The sequence below is a fragment of the Liolophura sinensis genome, chromosome 1 (assembly GCF_032854445.1).
Source record: "Liolophura sinensis isolate JHLJ2023 chromosome 1, CUHK_Ljap_v2, whole genome shotgun sequence".
NCBI classification, from domain to species: domain Eukaryota; kingdom Metazoa; phylum Mollusca; class Polyplacophora; order Chitonida; family Chitonidae; genus Liolophura; species Liolophura sinensis.
This window is the reverse complement of record NC_088295.1, coordinates 45,083,510-45,106,380: the sequence shown is the minus strand read 5'-3', so window position 1 is coordinate 45,106,380 and position 22,871 is coordinate 45,083,510. Positions and strand designations below refer to the sequence as shown.

The 22,871-nt window shown below is 38.8% G+C and overlaps 1 protein-coding gene across 1 annotated transcript; it reads right to left on the bottom strand.

Annotated features, from left to right (window-relative positions):
* Positions 1-825: 825 nt before the first annotated feature.
* On the bottom strand, positions 826-22,800 carry LOC135473088 (DNA polymerase beta-like). The gene is made up of 13 exons (XM_064752902.1): positions 22,514-22,800; positions 21,061-21,185; positions 16,001-16,075; positions 15,210-15,268; positions 14,216-14,265; positions 13,532-13,583; positions 12,970-13,024; positions 12,556-12,628; positions 10,920-10,990; positions 10,196-10,282; positions 9,566-9,630; positions 3,422-3,561; positions 826-2,650 (listed from the first exon to the last, which is right to left on the bottom strand). The coding sequence occupies exons 1-13, from the start codon at positions 22,575-22,577 to the stop codon at positions 2,556-2,558; spliced, it is 1,011 nt and encodes a 336-aa protein (XP_064608972.1). The 5' UTR covers positions 22,578-22,800; the 3' UTR covers positions 826-2,555.
* Between the last annotated feature and the right edge of the window lie 71 nt (positions 22,801-22,871).

Here is a 22,871-nt window from a genome sequence, read left to right as displayed (position 1 = left end):
TTGGCAAACGGAGATGGTTTCAGAGATAAAAGTTGTCAGAATTTATGCAGAATTCAGGAACATTTCCTTTGAAAATGTTTTCTAAATTTTTTGTGTAATTTGGTCATTTCAGGATTTTTAACTCTGGACACCCTGGTTTTCTCTGCCCATAAACTTAATAACCATCATTATAGAAGGAAACGTTCAGCACCAATCAGATTAATCAACACCGAGCTCAAGATGGTTGGACATCTGTGAAAGTAGCTGGTAATGAACACGTAATGAATGGGCTGGACATTGTAACTGCATTGTAAAACGGGCCTCAGGCCCTGGCGTCACAAAATCTTAGACTTAAGTCAAAATTTTAGTCATTAAACTTGCTGTTGTGCTCCCCATCATATTAATAACTTGCCCAGAATTTATATTGTCCAGACAACATCTTGACTTTGGTACCTAAGAAATAACAATGTTTTAGTAATCTGAACTTTTGACTTAAGTCTAGCATCACTTCGTGATCCTGGGGCCAGGGATCATAAAGGCAAAAGTGGTTTGGTTCACGGCTTACATGTATAATTCCAATAGTGTGATGTCAGGCTGGTGAAGTGTTCCAATTATGCTGAGAATGAGCATCGGATCTTAAGGGCGATATGTTGGCAAGACAACCCCGCTGAAAATAAACCCCGGAAAGTGCCTAAGCATCATAAATTATAAGCAAGTTTTCCCAGCTTTCTGTGATTTGCTCATACAACTGCATTTGAAAACTGTATGTCTTATGCTTGCCATGCATATAGAATATATATATGTCTGCATTAGAAAAAGTAGTCATGAGAATGGGTAAAAAGCTGCATAATGAACCCAACGTAGAGGGTATCTTATTAGGTGACTTAAATACGAGTACTTCGGGCCTGACGACTATCACACATGCACACAGTTTAGTCTGAAACCACAATGATCTGGGTATGTGCCATAATTGCAACTACACAAAAAATGTGAGATCCACATCCCAGAAAAGCCAACAAGTATCATTCGAGATTCTACACAGTTTTATTCTGTTTAACAAATTCAGGCATGCCATGTAAAGTTAAATGCCGTTATTTATCAATTTCTTTCATTAGGTTAACAGTGGCAAGACACAGGTAGTACAAACATAAATACAAAACAATGTCTCTTTGCATCCACAAATTCATATAAAATGGAACACATCATCCATTGCATTTTCAAACATTGCTATCTGGACTGTTTATTACTTAATAACTGCTGTGCTTTATTGGAAAAATGCATGAACTAAGTAATAAAACAGGACAAGCAAAAATATTTGGCCAATGCACATGCATGTACGTTTGAACCTTGATACAGGGAATCCCAGATTCATGGAAGGAGTTATTTCCCCTGCTCACCTTGTCGCCACTACAGTATTTGGAAGAACAAACAAACTTTCTCAACATCGCTTTCACTGGTTCCCTGCCCCTGATGACAAGGTGCTAATCGCTTCAAGGGGCAGGCACAGTATAAATTCACTGCACCACCGCATCTGGTGTGGTGACATCATCATCACTAGGTCATTGCTTCCCACGCGTAACCATCAGTGTTTTATTTGTGCATATCTTTGTAACGTCACAGTGGCGTTGTACACTGTCACGTCTAATTCTAGCATTAACGCATTGTGACAAATCTTTCAAACACCATACTTTGTTGATAGGCTTCCCCCACTGCAAACGTGCTACTATATATAAGTGACCAATCATAGGGCAGATAGCCATGTAATGTACCTGACGTCACATTCAAGGTAGGCAGAATACACCATGGAACCAGACTAACCATTGCTATGACATCCAAAATGGACTCGTTTCTACAATGGAACTACAGCTGATAATTAGAAGCATTTTACAAAACAGCATGCCACATGCCACAGCATGATTGTGACCACAAAAAATGGTGAATTCCTGTTAAATGAAGAACTGACCACTCCAAAATGCAATAATGCTCTTAACGTCAAATCTGTACCACTCTCCTCATTGAAAACAATAAGTACATGTAAACCCTTTCTGTGTATAACAGTTTTTTTTGTAATGGTTGCACCAGAGCAGAAGTCAACACCCTACAAAATGTTGTCATATGAGCAGAAAAATATATTCTTCCTACTATACTACCATACTGTAAATGTGTAAAACAACACAGATCTGTCCTAGGCAGAAGCTACATTAATGTAACATCAATTAACATTCAAAAAATTTCCTTTCACTGTAGTTAAATAATAAAAAAAAAACATCAATGGGACATTTTGTCAACAAAATCGAAACAAGCTTACGACAAGCTTGTTGGTGTAACTTAACTGTCAGCTATCACAAGTGTATGTTCACTACAGCATCAGCATTCTATCAATTCAATCAATGGCATTTAAAGAATCTATACCGTTTATGGTCTTGACAGTACATATGTATACTTGTTTTTTAACAATGTAAACCTGTACAAGTGATGATATACATGTATGTGTCACAATGACTCTGTATTTGTCAAGTCCTTCATCCACAGAAAAGCTCACACAAAACTGTGTCCAGATTGCCAATGAAGACTCCTCATAAATTTCTGTCTTTTGGTTTTTTGAACTTCATTCCTACGTAATCAAATATGTCCTCCTCACTGGATACAGGTAAAGGTTCACCAGGAATACCTGTACAACAACAAAGTCCAAGAGAGATTCAGTTCAGAGATTCATACTGTATTCACATTTACAATTAGAGAGAAGATTTAATATTTCAACATTTATTATGCACTCATTCAGAGTATATACAATATCTTCACGGCACATTTATGTATACACATTAAAGATTGCATAATTACCCTTCATCAATGGCCATCATGGATGTAATTTCCATGGCAACCAGTACTGTAGGTATTACGTTGCCATGGTAGTTATGTGTACGTAGTGCTATGTGTAGTTTTTTAAATTGGGCCCAGGTTTATGAGTGGAAGAACAATGTTAAGGCCACAAGGAAACCAGCCCACTTTGGCAAGGACATCTACTTAATAAACTACTTAAATGAACCGCTACAGCGAAAGTTTAATTTCAGAATTTCAGTCCTATGGCAAAGTCTAAAGGCCAAATAAGTTTGAAACCATTCCGATTTAGCATGCAAGCATGATTGCAGGACTTGGATGATTCTTGTATTAACAAGTTGGGTCAATGATGAAAAGCACTAAATGTAATATGTTTTCACTAAAGAATATTTCACCATTTTCAGCTAAGGTGCCTTGTGTATCAGACCAGCCTGACATCTTCCTAATGAGAAAACTGTTGTTGATGTTGTTGTGTTATTCCCACCATTTTCAGTTAAGCAAATTAGAAAACTTGTCTTGCTGTTCAAAATCAAAATATTCAAGGAAGAAAGGTTCCATTCAAACATTTACAGACCAATAGGATACCAGTACTAGCTTCACTCACCCGTGCTGCCCATGGGTCTAATACTGTACTCATTGAGGGTGAATCCCTGCTCTAGGGCAATGCCTCTCATGTGCTTGTTAAACTGGTCACTGCCCGTGAAGTACAGCAGGGCACAGTAATACTGGTCGTGAGGGATCAGTCTGAGAGACACAAGACAATAACATAGAACGTTTATAACAAGGCACAGCAATACTGGTTGCGGTGAATCAGTCAGAGAAAGACAAGTCAATAACACAGAACGTCACCACAATACTAGTAGTGGCGAATCAGTCTGAAAAACATAGGTCAATACACCGTATTTATAACAAGGCACAGTGATAATGTGCTGGGGAACACTCGTCATGGGGAATTTGTCTGAGAAAGACAGGTCAATGCACAGCATTTATAACAAGGCACAGTAATACTGTGCTGGGGAACACTTGGCGTGGGGAACCTGCCTGAGAAAGACAGGTCAATGCACAGCATTTATAACAAGACCCAGTAATACTGTGCTGGGGAACACTCATCATGGGGAATTTGTCTGAGAAAGACAGGTTAATGCACAGTATTTATAACAAGACCCAGTAATACTGTGCTGGGGAACACTCATCATGGGGAATTTGTCTGAGAAAGACAGGTTAATGCACAGTATTTATAACAAGGCACTGTGATACTGTGCTGGGGAACACTCGTCATGGGGAATTTGTCTGAGAAAGACAGGTCAATGCACAGCATTTATAACAAGGCACTGTGATACTGTGCTGGGGAACACTTGGCGTGCGGAACCTGACTGAGAAAGACAGGTCAATACACAGTATTTATAACAAGGCACAGTAATACTGTGCTGGGGAACATTCGTCATGGGGAATCTGTCTGAGGAAGGTAGGTCAATGCACAGCATTTATAACAAGACACAGTAATACTGTGCTGGGGAACACCCGGCATGGGAAACCCGTCTGAGGAAGGTAGGTCAATGCACAGCATTTATAACAAGACACAGTAATACTGTGCTGGGGAACATTCGTCATGGGGAATTTGTCTGAGAAAGACAGGTCAATGCACAGCATTTATAACAAGGCACTGTGATACTGTGCTGGGGAACACTTGGCGTGCGGAACCTGTCTGAGAAAGACAGGTCAATACACAGTATTTATAACAAGGCACAGTAATACTGTGCTGGGGAACATTCGTCATGGGGAATCTGTCTGAGGAAGGTAGGTCAATGCACAGCATTTATAACAAGACACAGTAATACTGTGCTGGGGAACACCCGGCATGGGAAACCCGTCTGAGGAAGGTAGGTCAATGCACAGCATTTATAACAAGACACAGTAATACTGTGCTGGGGAACATTCGTCATGGGGAATCTGTCTGAGAAAGACAGGTCAATGCACAGTATTTATAACAAGGCACAGTAATACTGTGCTGGGGAACACTCGGCGTGGGAAACCCGTCTGAGGAAGGTAGGTCAATGCACAGCATTTATAACAAGACACAGTAATACTGTGCTGGGGAACACCCGGCATGGGAAACCCGTCTGAGGAAGGTAGGTCAATGCACAGCATTTATAACAAGGCACTATGATACTGTGCTGGGGAACACTCATCATGGGGAATTTGTCTGAGAAAGACAGGTAAATGCACAGCATTTATAACAAGGCACAGTAAAACTGTGCTGGGGAACACTCGGCATGGGGAATCTGTCTGAGAAAGACAGGTCAATACACAGTATTTATAACAAGGCACAGTAATACTGTGCTGGGGAACACTCGGCATGGGGAATCTGTCTGAGAAAGACAGGTCAATGCACAGTATTTATAACAAGGCACAGTAATACTGTGCTGGGGAACACTCGGCATGGGGAATCTGTCTGAGAAAGACAGGTCAATACACAGTATTTATAACAAGACACAGTAATACTGTGCTGGGGAACACTCGGCATGGGGAATCTGTCTGAGAAAGACAGGTCAATGCATAACATTTATAACAAGGCACAGTAATACTGTGCTGGGGAACACTCGGCATGGGAAACCCGTCTGAGGAAGGTAGGTCAATGCACAGCATTTATAACAAGACACAGTAATACTGTGCTGGGGAACACCCGGCGTGGGAAACCCGTCTGAGGAAGGTAGGTCAATGCACAGCATTTATAACAAGACACAGTAATATTGTGCTGGGGAACACCCGGCGTGGGAAACCCGTCTGAGGAAGGTAGGTCAATGCACAGCATTTATAACAAGACACAGTAATACTGTGCTGGGGAACACTTGGCGTGGGGAACCTGCCTGAGAAAGACAGGTTAATGCACAGTATTTATAACAAGGCACTGTGATACTGTGCTGGGGAACACTCATCATGGGGAATTTGTCTGAGAAAGACAGGTAAATGCACAGCATTTATAACCAGGCACAGTAATACTGTGCTGGGGAACACTTGGTGTGGGGAACCTGCCTGAGAAAGACAGGTTAATGCACAGTATTTATAACAAGGCACTGTGATACTGTGCTGGGGAACACTCATCATGGGGAATTTGTCTGAGAAAGACAGGTAAATGCATAGCATTTATAACAAGGCACAGTAATACTGCACTGGGGAACACTCATCATGGGGAATTTGTCTGAGAAAGACAGGTAAATGCACAGCATTTATAACAAGGCACAGTAATACTGTGCTGGGGAACACTCAGCATGAGGAATCTGTCTGAGAAAGACAGGTAAATACACAGCATTTATAACAAGGCACAGTAATACTGTGCTGGGGAACACTCGCCATGGGGAATCTGTCTGAGAAAGACAGGTCAATGCACAGCATTTACAACAAGGCACAATGATACTATGGTGGGGAATTTGTATGAGGAAGGTAGGTCAATACACAGTATTTATAACAAGGCACAGTAATACTGTGCTGGGGAACACTTGGTGTGGGGAACCTGCCTGAGAAAGACAGGTTAATGCACAGTATTTATAACAAGGCACTGTGATACTGTGCTGGGGAACACTCATCATGGGGAATTTGTCTGAGAAAGACAGGTAAATGCATAGCATTTATAACAAGGCACAGTAATACTGTGCTGGGGAACACTCGCCGTGGGGAATCTGTCTGAGAAAGACAGGTCAATGCACAGCATTTACAACAAGGCACAGTGATACTATGGTGGGGAATTTGTATGAGGAAGGTAGGTCAATACACAGTGAATCACTCGCCGTGGGGAATCTGTCTGAGAAAGACAGGTCAATGCACAGCATTTACAACAAGGCACAGTGATACTATGGTGGGGAATTTGTATGAGGAAGGTAGGTCAATACACAGTATTTATAACAAGGCACAGTAATACTGTGCTGGGGAACACTTGGTGTGGGGAACCTGCCTGAGAAAGACAGGTCAATACACAGCATTTATAACAAGGCACAGTAATACTGTGCTGGGGAACACTCGGCATGGGGAATCTGTCTGAGAAAGACAGGTCAATGCATAGCATTTATAACAAGGCACTGTGATACTGTTCTGGGGAACACTTGGAGTGGGGAACCTGACTGAGAAAGACAGGTAAATATACATCATTTATAACAAGGCACAGTAATACTGTGCTGGGGAACACTCGGCGTGGGCAATTTGTCTGAGAAAGACAGGTCAATGCACAGTATTTACAACAAGGCACAGTGATACTATGGTGGGGAATTTGTATGAGGAAGGTAGGTCAATACACAGTATTTATAACAAGGCACAGTGATACTGTGCTGGGGAACAATCGGCATGGGGAACCTGTCTGAGAAAGACAGGTCAATGCACAGTATTTATAACAAGGCACAGTAATACTGTGCTGGGGAACACTCAGCTTGGGGAATCTGTCTGAGAAAGACAGGTCAATGCACAGCATTTATAACAAGGTACTGTGATACTGTGCTGGAGAACACTCGCTGTGGGGAACCTGTCTGAGAAAGACAGGTAAATGCACAGTATTTATAACAAGGCACAGTAATACTGTGCTAGGGAACACTCGTCTTGGGAAATCTGTCTGAGAAAGACAGGTTAATGCACAGTATTTATAACAAGGCACAGTGATACTGTGCTGGGGAACAATCGGCATGGGGAACCTGTCTGAGAAAGACAGGTCAATGCACAGTATTTATAACAAGGCACAGTAATACTGTTCTGGGGAACATTCGTCATGGGGAACCTGTCTGAGAAAGACAGGTCAATGCACAGTATTTATAACAAGGCACAGTAATACTGTTCTGGGGAACATTCGTCATGGGGAATCTGTCTGAGAAAGACAGGTTAATGCACAGTATTTATAACAAGGCACAGTGATACTGTGCTGGGGAACAATCGGCATGGGGAACCTGTCTGAGAAAGACAGGTTAATGCACAGTATTTATAACAAGGCACAGTAATACTGTGCTGGGGAACATTCATCATGGGGAACCTGTCTGAGAAAGACAGGTTAATGCACAGTATTTATAACAAGGCACTGTGATACTGTGCTGGGGAACATTCGTCATGGGGAATCTGTCTGAGAGAGACAGGTTAATGCACAGTATTTATAACAAGGTACTGTGATACTGTGCTGGAGAACACTCGCTGTGGGGAACCTGTCTGAGAAAGACAGGTCAATGCACAGTATTTATAACAAGGCACAGTAATACTGTGCTGGGGAACATTCGTCATGGGGAATCTGTCTGAGAAAGACAGGTTAATGCACAGTATTTATAACAAGGCACAGTGATACTGTGCTGGGGAACATTCGTCATGGGGAACCTGTCTGAGAAAGACAGGTCAATGCACAGTATTTATAACAAGGCACAGTAATACTGTGCTGGGGAACATTCGTCATGGGGAATCTGTCTGAGAAAGACAGGTTAATGTACAGTATTTATAACAAGGTACTGTGATACTGTGCTGGAGAACACTCGCTGTGGGGAACCTGTCTGAGAAAGACAGGTCAATGCACAGTATTTATAACAAGGCACAGTAATACTGTGCTGGGGAACATTCATCATGGGGAATCTGTCTGAGAAAGACAGGTTAATGCACAGTATTTATAACAAGGCACAGTGATACTGTGCTGGGGAACATTCGTCATGGGGAACCTGTCTGAGAAAGACAGGTCAATGCACAGTATTTATAACAAGGCACAGTAATACTGTGCTGGGGAATATTCGTCATGGGGAATTTGTATGAGGAAGGTAGGTCAATACACAGTATTTATAACAAGGCACAGTGATACTGTGCTGGGGAACATTCGTCATGGGGAATTTGTATGAGGAAGGTAGGTCAATACACAGTATTTATAACAAGGCACAGTGATACTGTGCTGGGGAACACTCGTCATGGGGAATTTGTATGAGGAAGGTAAGTCAATACACAGTATTTATAACAAGGCACAGTGATACTGTGCTGGGGAACATTCGTCATGGGGAATTTGTATGAGGAAGGTAGGTCAATACACAGTATTTATAACAAGGCACAGTGATACTGTGCTGGGGAACATTCGTCATGGGGAATTTGTATGAGGAAGGTAGGTCAATACACAGTATTTATAACAAGGCACAGTGATACTGTGCTGGGGAACATTCGTCATGGGGAATTTGTATGAGGAAGGTAGGTCAATACACAGTATTTATAACAAGGCACAGTGATCCTGTGCTGGGGAACATTCGTCATGGGGAATCTGTCTGAGGAAAGTAGGACAAATACTACACAGTATTTGCAAGCATTATTAAGTGGCCTCTGTTTAATTTGCATATCTTAAAGTTTAACACATTTATTTATTTGTTTCGTATTTCAGACTATACTCAAGAATATTTCACTGATACAAACAGAAACTGGGGGAAATTCATGACCATCTGCAATTCACTGGCAGAATTTTGTTATATTTTTAGTTACATAAGGTGCTTCTTTTATCCTTTATATAAATTATGTTATTTGTTTATCTATTGAATTCAAGTTAAACACTATACTGAAAAACACTCCACTTATACGATGGCAGCCATTTTTATCAGTGGGTGGGTTTATTACTGGTTAGGGTGGACGAAAACTTATCATAACTTTAACATGTTGGACTAATAAGTTGTGCAGATAACAGAAGGGGAGACAACTCTTGCACAATTGACAAAGCTTACACTGATTTGACAGACAATAATACATATCAATGCAACTGTATTACCTGATGTCGATTCTTCTGTAGCTTGGTTCATCATCACCATCACCTTTGGGAAGTCTACATACACCCTGTTTGGAAAAAACATAAAGATACGTAACGGTCCCAAACAGAGTCTTGAAAAGATGTGAAATGCACACAAAGAGCAATAATGTTTTACAAAATTAGGATTAAAAAGCAACCAAAGAATATTTCAATATTCACAAAGATGTGAAAAGACCATTTCCATGGTCACTCGTGAGTTAAAACAGTTGAGATGATGGAAAAAGATCTACATAATCGTGTGCTTTAAAAATCAGACACTTCATGAAACTAAAAAACATGCTCCCACCTGCATCTTTTTTATCGATAACACACTGTATGGGAAGAAGACTGACCAATTATTTGCATATCTTTCATTGGTAATAAAACATGAAATACATTTTAAGCAAACAATACGAGTGGTAATATGATAGTCTCACATTACATACACAACGTACATATCCCCACTGTATATACCTTGTGGACAGGTGAAATTCATACGCAAAATATTATCATTTGTCTTTATCTTTCTACAACATCTCAAACTCATCACCTGAAGCCTCTTAGTTTATGTAGTTTAAGTTTAAACATTTTACTGGAATAAGTGTTACTTACCATAAATTTGGTGTCACCTAGAGAAAGTTGATCGGTTACAAACTTAATGCCTTCCAGTTCCTTCACAACATTGTGTAACAAAACTGGCTAAAACAGAAACACATGAACAATATGAAATATGCCAAATGAAAAGATGTGAAATGCACACAAAGAGCAATCAAAGAAAGTGATAATGAAGAGCTTGAATGGATGAATGTTTGTTTTTTAGCAATTCAATGTTGAGATATCTTAGTAGATTGTCATGCTGGCTTCCTCTCCGGCCGTACGTGAGAACTTCTGCCAGCAACCTGCGGATGGTCATGGTTTCCCATGGGCTCTGCCCAGTTTCCACCACAATGCTGGCCGCTGTCGCATAAGTGAAATATTCATGAGTACGGTGTAAAACACCAACCAAATAAATAAATAAATCTTAGTGGAGTGATACAACAGTATCACATGTGCATCTCTCTGTTAATAGCTTTGACATATTAAAATTATTCTACTGTCTTATTCTACTTCACACAATGTATATAATACACATAGACAATGACATCTTTTTTTATCAGTATATTTGTACTAAAATGTTTCCAAATCACTTTACTAACAATTTTGCTTTTTTTATTATCAGCATCCAACTCATTCAGTGAATGTTTTGTTTCAGTCAACCTTTGATAATATGTTCTGCAGTAAAATTCAAGTTTTCTTTAGCATGGTCATTTTTCAACCAGTCAAATATTTGTCTCACCATTTTTTTCTTCTCTGATGTAAAGCTGGGATGAGTTAACAAGATGTCAATATCACCGCTGGATTCAGCACCTGGGAGTAATTAAACACACCTTTTCAATTAATTCAATAATTTTTAATTTAATTTAAATATGCATGAAATAAAACATATCCTAGTAATTTAGTACTTTGTTGGGCTAAACAGGAATGAAATATCACTGTGAAGCTGAGCACTTACAACAAAAGATATGACATCAAGCAGATGAAGCTGCCATTTTTCATATTTCAACAAAGCAGTCACAATATAAAAGGCACTCCGAGAGTGCAAATCTCTGCACAGTAATGTTCTCATTATTGACTAGAATTTATTTTCATAGACTTCCTTCAAAAATGGTTTCATGGGAATTAATTTTCACTTATTTAATCAAAGCAATGCGGAAAAAAATCTTTTTTGTGTTTAATTTTCCTAGTTATAATAGGGCCGAAATGACTCAAGCACGTCAAACAGGTATTATCGTTTGTGGCTCTAATCCTCTTTTGTTTCCTGCAGTTCGCTAATCATCGTAGTCTGGATCAGAGATTAACACAATGGGGGATGGATTATCACCATGTAAGATTACTTTCGCACCTACCCTGAGCAGTATTTAAACAGGTGTCACTTGTTTTCACACCTTTGATGATTAATTTTCATCAACATGACTAGTTTTGGATTGTTTTTGGTTTTAACCATCCCCTATAGTCGGTCAGAAACCATTACCACTGCCGTACCTGTCAAACGGCCATTGGGTTGTTGTTCACAGTTTACAGTTTTTTAGAAGCTCACTCGTTGGTCCACAGGAGAAACAGAGCCAATGGGATAACATGACATCAAAGTGACATCCACTGGAAGCCAGTACATGTTTGTATTTACTTTTCTTTCACTTTACACGCTTTATCAGCATACTAACACATATCAACACATGCCAGCACATGTTTGTATTCACTTTCCTGTCACTTTACACCGTTTAACGGCATACGAACATATACCAACACGTTTGTATTTACTTTTCTTTCACTTTACATGCTTTATCGGCACACCAAAGATTGATAAAACTCAAGAGAAATGAACTCCCGCTTTCTTTTATACCCACCAAGCCCTATCACCAGAGTTGGCATACATATATTCTAAGTATCCCTCCCTGCTGTTAAAATTTAGCTTCCTGCCGGGCTTTCTTATCCCAGCACCTTCCAGCCCAGCGAAGATATCATTTCTTTTAATACTTCAACCTGTAATGTAATGTATTTAATACTGGAATTTTTTACGCAAAATACACAAAAATTAGTTCCATGTGAAAATTAAGTACTTCATAGCATTCCCACACTACAGACACTAGTACAATACTCTGCTCCATTCTATATCTCAATGAATATCGTCTTAAAAATTCCTAGACAAAAACTGAATGGACTGATCCTTAGCCCAAGGCCAACCTGTCCACAAAATTTCATCAAAATCCTTGCATAACTTTTTTACCTTAAAGTTCCTGACAGACAGACAAACGGGCATACAGACAGAGCAAATGGGCATACATACAGACAGACAAACGGGCATACAGACAGCCAAATAAACACCCACCAATCGATTGGCCATGATACTGATACAAATGAACTCATTCTCTCACCTCTCCTGAAGCTGCCACACACACGACCTTCATATTCATCATCTAGCTTCTTTATCGCATCTGTGACTATTTTCTGAAAATCAAACGAGTATACATTTATCATGTTCAAAAGTAATGACACTAGTCAATGTTTTCAAATGCAAACTACCATAGTACAGCAATACATGTCCGTATAGCTCTGAATTCATACATTCTTTAATTCTGTGATGCAAATGCTCCAGCTAAGCAATAGTTAAGAAGTTACAAGTTACGGCTTAATGATTAAGATACGTGTCTTCCAGCATCTTGCATGCCTGGACACACAGAGTGTTGGTTCAATCCTAGCCTGATTCCCCTAGCTCATCAGGTTATGCTTTTATTACTAACCATAACACAAATAATTCTGTAAAAAATATCAATCGAACAATGATTTACCTGAAGTTGTTCCATCTCTGCTCTTGGAATTCGTTTTTCAAAATCTTCAAAATGTCTGAAAATAAAAAATAAAAAACAGTGAAGGTAAATCAATACAGGCCAAAGACACGTACATGTACGTACTGTGATTTTTGTGACAAACGATTACCTTCTTTTCCTTTTCCAACCAATGACTTAGAAATGGTTTTCCTGAACAAAGACAAAACCATATTCTAAAGAGGGCCAACTAAACTTCAGCAGTGTTTTCCGCCTCTGCTTCCTCTACTGTCTTGTTAATTAAAGGTCTGATGAGCAAAGCTCATAACTAGAAGGATGATGGTTGCATGATTTCTTAAATGCATTATTTATTTGATTATTTGATTTTATTTGATTATTTATTTTATTTGATGCATTACATTTTAACTTTCCACATGTGACACAAAGATATTCACCTCCACATCAAGCTGTAAATCTGTACTTTTACCCGTGGTTTTATTGGGGAATTTTTTTTTGAAAGGTACATTTCATAATGACTTTTTTACGATCTTAGAAAGTTAAGTGTCCTTGAAATTACTACACTTACTTTAAACCAATTTGTTGGTGATGGTTGAGTTTATCCATGTGCTTCCTCAAATCTGAAACGACACAATCAGATAAAAATACGCAGGACACAGTCGGTTACGACAGGAGTTTATTATTTCTCTGATGTTTCATAAGTGGAGAAAATCAAAACACTATCCCCAAGTTAAGGACCAAGAATTCTCCTTGACAAAAAAGTTACAGCAAAGCCATCCACTGCTGGATTTGAACCCACAGCTTCACAGGTGAGAGACCAGTGATCTTAAGTATCTGAACTTAGCACCACTCAGCCAGATGGCACCACAAACATATAACATATAAGTACAAGGTACTTTCATGATTACACAAAAAGCCCTTTAGCTATTATCCACATTTTGATATCAATTAAGGCAATATACATGCGTATCTTGTCTCATTTAAAAAAAAACAAAAAAAAAACACTAATTATGTGAACCTCTTTTTGAAAAATCATTTTTTCAGGTTCTAATTGAATAAAATCACTGATAAAACATTAATTTGTGTTGGGTTTGTTTGACAAAGTTGTTTTAGGTGCATGCCATTGCCATGGCAACATAATGTTGACAACACTTGTTACCCTTGTTGTTACATGTACTTGTTCATACATATCCACAGGCCACGGCTTTGCAAAACATGTACCATCTAGTAGATAAAGAAGAAGAAACCTAACCTTCAATGGACATGATTCCTTCTTGGACAAATTTAGCAGCAGCAGCCGGTCTGAGAAAAAAAAAATGAATATATATATTTAGAACTTTGTCATGAATACAAAATGGCCACTATTATACATGTGCATACAGGGTTCATCCAACTAGTATTGGTCATCATGGTGAGATTGATTTGACTGATATTTGAGGACGTTCTCAAGAATCTTTTACTTATACCATGACAGTCAGTATAGGGCAGTATGGGCGGAGGAAACTGAAGCACCCGGGGTAACCCGCCAGCGTATGGCAAGTAACTGATGAACCATTACGTCACGTACAGATTGGCATGCGATCTTGACGAAAGACAGGTGGCCTTTAAGAAACCCAAGATAGCGCAATTCTCCATTCCAAGTGTTGTCAGCTTATTGTTGCCAAAGGACCAGGGGCTGATTTCACAAAGCCAATTCTGACTGAAGTCAAAATGCTTAATATTTGGTACTAGAGGTTGAAATTTTGGCAGGTATATCTTAAGATAAATTTCAGGAGGTGCTCAAAATTTTAATCTTTATAACCCAAAAATAAACTACAAAATCATATCTTGAATTGTGACTTAAGTCAGCAATGCTGTTTCTTATTTATGTCAAAATGGACCCCCCCCCCACACACCCCCTTCACAATGCTCAGTGTTCAGTCCTGAAAAATGAAATTGACACATTTATCTTATGATCACATTTATGAGATGGTCAAAATCTTAATTTGTAAAACCTCAAAATAAGTTCTAAAATCGTATTTCAAATTTTGACCAGTCAGAAATGGCTTTGTGGAATCAACTCCCTGTCAGACGCTGGGATTGAAGCCACACCTTGTGTACAAATTACTCAATGAGCTACATCCTCATACACAAAAATTCAATGAAAATAACAGAATTTTCAAACACAAATGACATTAAGTGAGAGAATTTGACTTTGCTTGTTTGCTTTAACAAAATATGTTTGTGTCAGAAAAAGGAAAACATACCCAACGCCTGTGACTTTAGTCAGCTCACCAATAGCCATACTCTTGTCATCTTTATGAATCTGCAAAAGAATGGTTACATTTATCAACACTTACAATAAACAAATACACATACCAAATTCATTTTTTAATTTAACAAATGTCATCTCCTGTAATCAACTTAACAGATTATTTTTGGTATATCTGACTTGAGAATTTTTCACTTATGACAGTTTCATGGGTGGAGGGAACCACAGACTGCCCAGAGGTCAGATAAAACCATCAACATTTAGCAAAGTCTAGAATTTCTCCACTTGACATAAAGATATGCACACAATATTCTTGGTATATAAGTAGTCTTCCATGTATGGCCACACAACCATGGACAACAATTTTCTGTCACCAAGGCCCCAAAAGCAGTGAGAGTGGAGAAATCTACAAATTTTCTTTACTTTTAAAGGGTAGGTTTGAACCCACACCTCGGGTGTCCTAGCGACTGAAAGGCAAGCGCCCCTAACCACATAGACAACAGCCTGTTCCCATGTACTAATATGGCTTACCATCTATCAGGCCAGATGAACTTCCAGATGGCAGGACACAGCCAAAATCATGTGAGTTAAAAATGAATGTGCAATCTCTTTCCTTAAGGGCTTTAATACACCGTAAGTGCCCAGCTCTCTACCACTGTCAGTAAGATCAGAGGAACGTAACACAAAGGTTGTCTCCCTTAGTTTATCATATGTAGTAATATATGGCATGAATTTAATTAAATTTACATGAACAGATTTAATACTTATAATCATAAACATAATAACCTTTTCAAGTTTCTCCAGCTTTCCAGTTCTGATGAACTCATCAATTTTCTTTCCAATTTTGTCACCAATGCCATCCTGTTTAAAAACAAAACGAAAATGACATGTACATGTATATATAATCTTAACTATATTCAGAATATACCAATATCTGGTAACTAAACAATAAAATTTGATAAAATTAAATTGAAAAAAACTCTCATAATGCCTCAAGCCTTTAGCTAATTAACGAAAGAGTAACTTTCAGAGGAAATTTAAGAGGAAACACCCTTTTAATTTGAATTTGGAGACAACACTAAAATTTGGCTGGGTTGGTCAACTTAATGAATTCACCTAAATCATTTTATCACAGATTAATGGTCTCAGAATATGCTTGAATAAACATTTAAGTCATACAAACATGCAAAGAGGTTGAAGAATTACAGCACATGTATACTACATGGCTTTATTACCATCTTCTCTCTCATTAATTCTTGACATGTACTTGTAATTCAATAGTGTGCCAGTGATTCAGACCATGGCTAACATTTATTTATTTATTTGATTGGTGTTTTACGCCATATTCAAGAATATTTCACTCATACAACGGCAGCCAGCATTATGGTAAGAGAAAACCAGGCAAAGCCCAGAGGAAATCCACGACAATCTGCAGGATGCTGGAAGACCTTCCCACATGCCCATGGCTATCAAGTGTGTCAGTGAATCTAGCCATGGCCAACAATTGTGTCAGTGATTCAGACCATGGTTAACAAGTGTTCCAGTTTTTCAGACCATGGTTAACAAGTGTTCCAGTTTTTCAGGCCATGGTTAACAAGTGTTCCAGTTTTTCAGACCATGGTTAACCAGTGTTCCAGTTTTTCAGGCCATGGTTAACAAGTGTTCCAGTTTTTCAGTCTATGGTTAACACGTGTTCCAGTCTTTCAGACCATGGTTAACACGTGTTCCAGTTTTTCAGGCCATGGTTAACAAGTGTTCCAGTTTTTCAGACCATAGTTAACAAGTGTTCCAGTTTTTCAGACCATGGTTAACCAGTGTTCCAGTTTTTCAGGCCATGGTTAACAAGTGTTCCAGTTTTTCAGTCTATGGTTAACACGTGTTCCAGTTATTCAGGCCATAGTTAACAAGTGTTCCAGTTATTCAGGCCATAATTAACACATGTTCCAGTTATTCATGTCATAGCACGTTCCAGTTAATCAGGTCATAGTTAACACATGTTCCAGATATTCAGGCCACAGTTAACACATGTTCCAGTTATTCAGGCCATAATTAACACATGTTCCAGCTATTCAGACCTAGTTAACAACTCTCCCAGTGCTTCGTGCCTAGCCTACCTCACTACCTTTACACCCTAAAGCTTCCAACCATGCAGCCATAATGAAAGGGTTCATTGAACTTCACTCTTTGGTTTTTCAGGACTGTCCCCCAACCTTCATGCATATGACAACTAGTGCATAGTGTGAGGTAAAAGGTTTTTGGGGGAAAATGACAATGCTTTAGTACTGTAATTCTTCAACCTGTTTGCCTGTTTCCATGGTTTTTATTCAAGCATACTCTGAACTCTTTGTCCTGTGTAGACTGATATAATTATACTTTTGTGAAGCCCTGAAAATGGCCAATCTAACTTTTGTAGTTTTTGTGCATAAATTGCACTAAAAATTGTTCTTTCATATGCAAAAAGACTGAGGAATTAGGGTAATACTGTACGTAGGCCCACAATATACCTTTTGCCCCAGTCCTATCTTCCAACCCTACGGTGTATATATGTCAGTGCTTTAACACTGTTTTTGTAATAATCATACATGTCTCTCCCTGGCCATGCCCTTAACCCTCAAGAAAAAAATGAAAAGTAACATAATGATTTTAAGCAATATCTGGTAGAAATAAATTAGTAATATCAACTCTAATTTCAACTCGAAAGCAAATAATTATCTGAATAATCTGCATTTCAAATCATTTTGCTTTTCATACTTTAAGCTGTTTTCCACACTCTGTCTGATCCATAACAGATATTTATATACAACATAGTGTTGTATACAATGTAAACATCATTGTCAACTACATTTACTTCCTAACCTGTTTGATAATATCCATATGTGTTGTTTGCAATACACACCTTTCAGTACACCACTGGAGACATTACATGCATTTTAGACCATATAAACTGCAGGTCAAGACAGAGATACAAGACAACTATGGGACTTGCCACTTTATCTTGAGTGGCAATATTAACCTTGGGATATGGATGTTTAATTAACTAACCATCTCCTGCATTATCACATATTATAACTGTCTCCTGCAAATTAAATCATTTTTCAATCAAAGCAGAACAGGCACTAACACATTGATATAGAGACTCCAAACAACTTATATAGAGACTTTGTTCTGAGCTTCAACTGTCCTTGGATTACACAAAACAAACATTTTTTACCATCAGAAATAGATTCCTTACAAGTTAATGAATTCACACCGACCTTGAAATAAGATTAAGGTCGATGAAAAACAATATGGTGCCTCCACAAGACTATCTGCATATGCGGTACAAGTTTGATGAAAATTTCTTACAACGTTGAAGATATATGTTTAAAAGCCTCAGGCAAATATAGCTTCAATAATTCCAATGACCTTGAAAGAAAAATATGACAATATTGCCGTGACTAAATAAGGCTCTTCCCAATGCCTTTGTGTAGAAGTAGTATAAGTTTGGTAAAACTGGCAACAAGCTTTCAAGACTTCAACTGGACAGGCAGATGTACAGTGTGGACAGATGGATGGAAGGACGGACGAATACCGACCACTATAATGACCCTATGTCAATTTTGGCAGAAAGATGAAAAAGTGAAAAGTTTTTTGCAGTGTAGTATATGGGTTAACAACAAAGCTCTTTACCCTTCTTAACATCAACTGACAAAGATTTTAAATATAAACTGTTCACATAAATATGTTATAAATGTGTTAAGTCAGTGAAAAAACATGCTTTCAGTGTGTTCACTGAACCATACTGATGCTGGCAAAGTGGCTTTGTAATTATAAACAATCCAGTAGGGTGGAAAAACTGTCATACAAGGCAACGCCTCATAAATGAAATACACGGATCCATTCAATGACCTCTCGCATCTATAAAAGGACAAAACTCAAAGGTCACCTTACACATCTTAGCTTAGGTTGAGATGACCTCAGCAAACAAGTAAACCACACCCACTACATGATTCTGTCTAAGAAGCAAACACACACACACAAAAAAATTAATACAAAGTTTTTATATCTAATAAGAGCTCAAAAGAAAATAAACCGGCACATGTTCTGTTTATTTATGGTAATGTATTTCAGTCATCATTTACTCACAAAAAAAAATCAATAACCAATTTTGGCATCCAGAGTGCAAAAAAGGACTTTACTGTTAAGTACAGTTCCACTTGAGTGACCTTTACTTGTGTACTACTGCATTAGTCCATATCCAAAATAACACACACAAAAAAGTAAAATAAAACTGCGAGCCTTTCAAATACGACTGGCCTTTTGAATCAGGCATTACAACCCACATAAATAAAATGCTGGAAAAAAGTTCAGTACAACTCCACCTTTGGACTTAAGCTTGGGAGAATTAGAAATACATGTGCATGAATGGCTGGTGTTCCATATTATTTATTTATTTATTTGATTGGTGTTTTACGCCGTACTCAAGAATATTTCACTTATACGACGGCGGCCAGCATTATGGTGGGTGGAAACCGGGCACAGCCCATGGGAAACCCACGACCATCTGCAGGTTGCTGCCAGACCTTCCCACTGTGTTCCATATTACATATAAGTTCCATTCTGCTACAATAGCCCATCCAATCTCATTTCTAATTTTTTTTTCTATTTTCTCAATTTCTCCTATGTTAATTTCTTCAGAATAGGGCATTTTGAAGACAAAGAGACATTCCTCTGGGTTAACTTATGCCTTCGTTCTTTTATATCACAAGAACATAAACTTAGTTACCGATAGCTTGCCAAATGAGGCATGACAGTTGTCATAAACTGTCATGCTGTTAAAAGCTTACACAAGGATGCAAAATGATTTATTTATTTATTTGTTTGATTGGTGCTCAAGAATATTTCACTTATCCGACCGCGGCCAGCATTATGGTGGGTGGGAACCGGGAACAGCCCGCGGGAAACCCCCGACCATCCGCAGGTTGCTGTCAGACCTTCCCACGTACGGCCGGAGAGGAAGCCAGCATGAGCTGGATTTGAACTCACAGCGACCGCATTGGTGAGAGATACAAAATTAATGACACTTTATACATGAACTAGACAGACAACTCCAAGGTGTAAATTTACTGCTAAAGATGTTAACATAAGTAGCTGCTTCAATAAACATTGTCCATGAAACAAATCTGAGTAAACAGTAACTATTTCTTCTCATAATTTGTTAAGGGCATGTGGTGGGGCACACCTGTAAGGGTTTCAAACAAGAACCCTTGGTAGCATAGCAGTCCATACTATATCCCAGGTAGCATGTGCTTCTACTGCTAGACCAAGCTGTACATTCTAGCCTGCACACATTCATTCTCTCCAGAGACCAGTCATGTCAGTCCTCATGATAAAGTGAACACAGCAAGGGGTCCCTCTAAAGCATTGAAAACTAGACTTAAGCTGTGATACATGTAGCTATCCCAATTCACCATGCACATATTGCCCATTTTGGCAACGTAACAATCTTTGGGTTTGAACCAACAACCCTCGGAAGACAGTGCTCGTGCCCTAATGATAAAGACATTGAACCAACCAAGAAAATCCTCCCCCCCCCCCACCACCACCCCAACAGCAATCAAGGTTAGACTTATGCTATAGACTTATGCTATGATAGTATCACCCAGTCACAACTCCTCCTCAATATAATGCCAATTTTGATAGACCATGTTTCGGTTTGAACACACAACCCTTAGGACTGTAGCCTGCAATTTCACCTCATAACCAAAGGAAAATTGTCTGTTCATTCTACTCTGTTCAGATATGCAACAGATTTACAGAGTAATTCTTGAATGTCAAGAATGCATAAATACTAATAAGAGACGTACCAGTTTCTTGGCCTCCTCTCCACTCTTGATCCTTGTGGGATGTTTAGCCAGCAGTCCTGCAGCTTTCCGGTACACATTGTACTTATGCATTTGCCTGTTCACATTTTTTTCATAGTTTGCTAATTCTGAAACAAAAACAAAATATATATATGTAAAACTTCTGAGAGTACAATTACCAAGAAATATAATTGCTAAGATAATCAACCTGAAGCGCACCATATTTCTTCTGTGTTTCAAGAAGTAACCCACACGTCCTGGTGATTACTTATGGCTATCTACTTATACACTTGGTATCTTCCGAGTTCTCCGACGATTTTAACTCCAGCCAAGTCATGAGTTTCAGCAGTTCTTCCAATAACCACATTTGCAAACTTCACCTTTGTAAATTTCTTATTATGCTTTATTGTACATTGTACTTAGCCCATTATGAGAAAAGATGACACCTGTACCTATATGTATCTAACCCAAGAACTTTGCCTATAACTGCCATACTACCACACTGACAGCTTAGAATGTTCTTGTCAGTGTGGCATACCATTAAAATTTTAGAGAAGAGTTTGGTTCTTACCAAGGTGTTTCAACAGTTGACATAAATATGGGCCGGCCTAAAGGCTGGGAATAATGGACTGGAATATTGTAAAGACTGGACTAGAGAGGGTCAGCTGAATATATGCGGCCTTAACATGAAAAAATATTAAGTGGATCCATAAATAAGCCCGATTCTATGAGAACACAGAAGTTGTCAGGACTAGGGTTATATTTACGTCTAAATTTCCACGTGCATTCTGACGTCATTTTTTTCCCCCGCAGTCACATGCTTTTACTGATTTTTCATTGGTTAAAACTGAATGGCGAAATGTTCAATTTGCATACTTAAAACAAACAGCATAAATACAACGTGTATAATTCTAGTTTCTGTCACGTGTCTCTGTCATCTATATGACAGATATAGACTTCGCAATATAGACTTTTTTTGAAAGGATTTACATAACTTGCTGTAAAATGCTCTGGATTTGAACTCCCACCTGACAGCATATCAGGTCCGTCGCCAACTGCTTATACCACTACACCACTCGATGTACTAGAACCTGGTTTTTAGACGTCTTTAAGACAGATGAAAATGGTGTGCGTGCGTCACATGCTTTTGTCATGTGGACTAATCTGAAAAGGGTCTTTTCCATATTTGGCCATCCTTGTGTAATGAATAATTGTGAACAAATATGAAAAATCTGACCAATTACTGCCTAGGAGGTTTTAGGTGGGCTCTTGCACGATTATATCTGTATCAGTTCATCATTAATGAGACTTCACAGATGTTCAATGTGAGAAGCAGATTTTTCAGTGAATTAACGTCACAACTTCCATAGCTTACAAGATACACATGTCCGCATTTCATATACACATGTCGTTGTTGCACAGAGATTTTGATCAACACAAAGACAAATGAACCCACCCATGAGGAAATCACAAAAATCTGCATTAGGATTTTCACTTGTCGGCGCCTTGCGTTTACTCATGATTAACTCTCACAGCTGGTGCATCTATCGCCTAAAGTTGAAGTTAATTTCTGATGAAATCTTTCTTCCTCTGCTCCAGTGCCGGTGCTCGCGTGTTGCGCCTATGTTGTTGTTGTCTACAACCGATGCTTTGAGGTTAAGGGTCACGTTTTGGGGTCAAGGTCATTGGTTGAAGGTTTGTCACAGTAAAACTCTTGATTCCTTAAGAAATTTTCCTCGTACTTGTATTGCATGACAAAAGTAGTGTGCACACAACCTATCCAAGTGTGTGGATGTTACACATCCTGTACACAA

Coding starts and splice junctions, on each gene's coding strand:
- LOC135473088 (XM_064752902.1), bottom strand. CDS start 22,577: ATGAGTAAACGCAAGGCGCCGACAAGTGAAAATCCTAATGCAGATTTT. Junction 21,186..22,513: donor TTTTTGTGATTTCCTCATGG/GTGGGTTCATTT, acceptor TTTTTGTTTCAG/AATTAGCAAACTATGAAAAA. Junction 13,584..14,215: donor AGGAATCATGTCCATTGAAG/GTTAGGTTTCTT, acceptor GTGTCGTTTCAG/ATTTGAGGAAGCACATGGAT.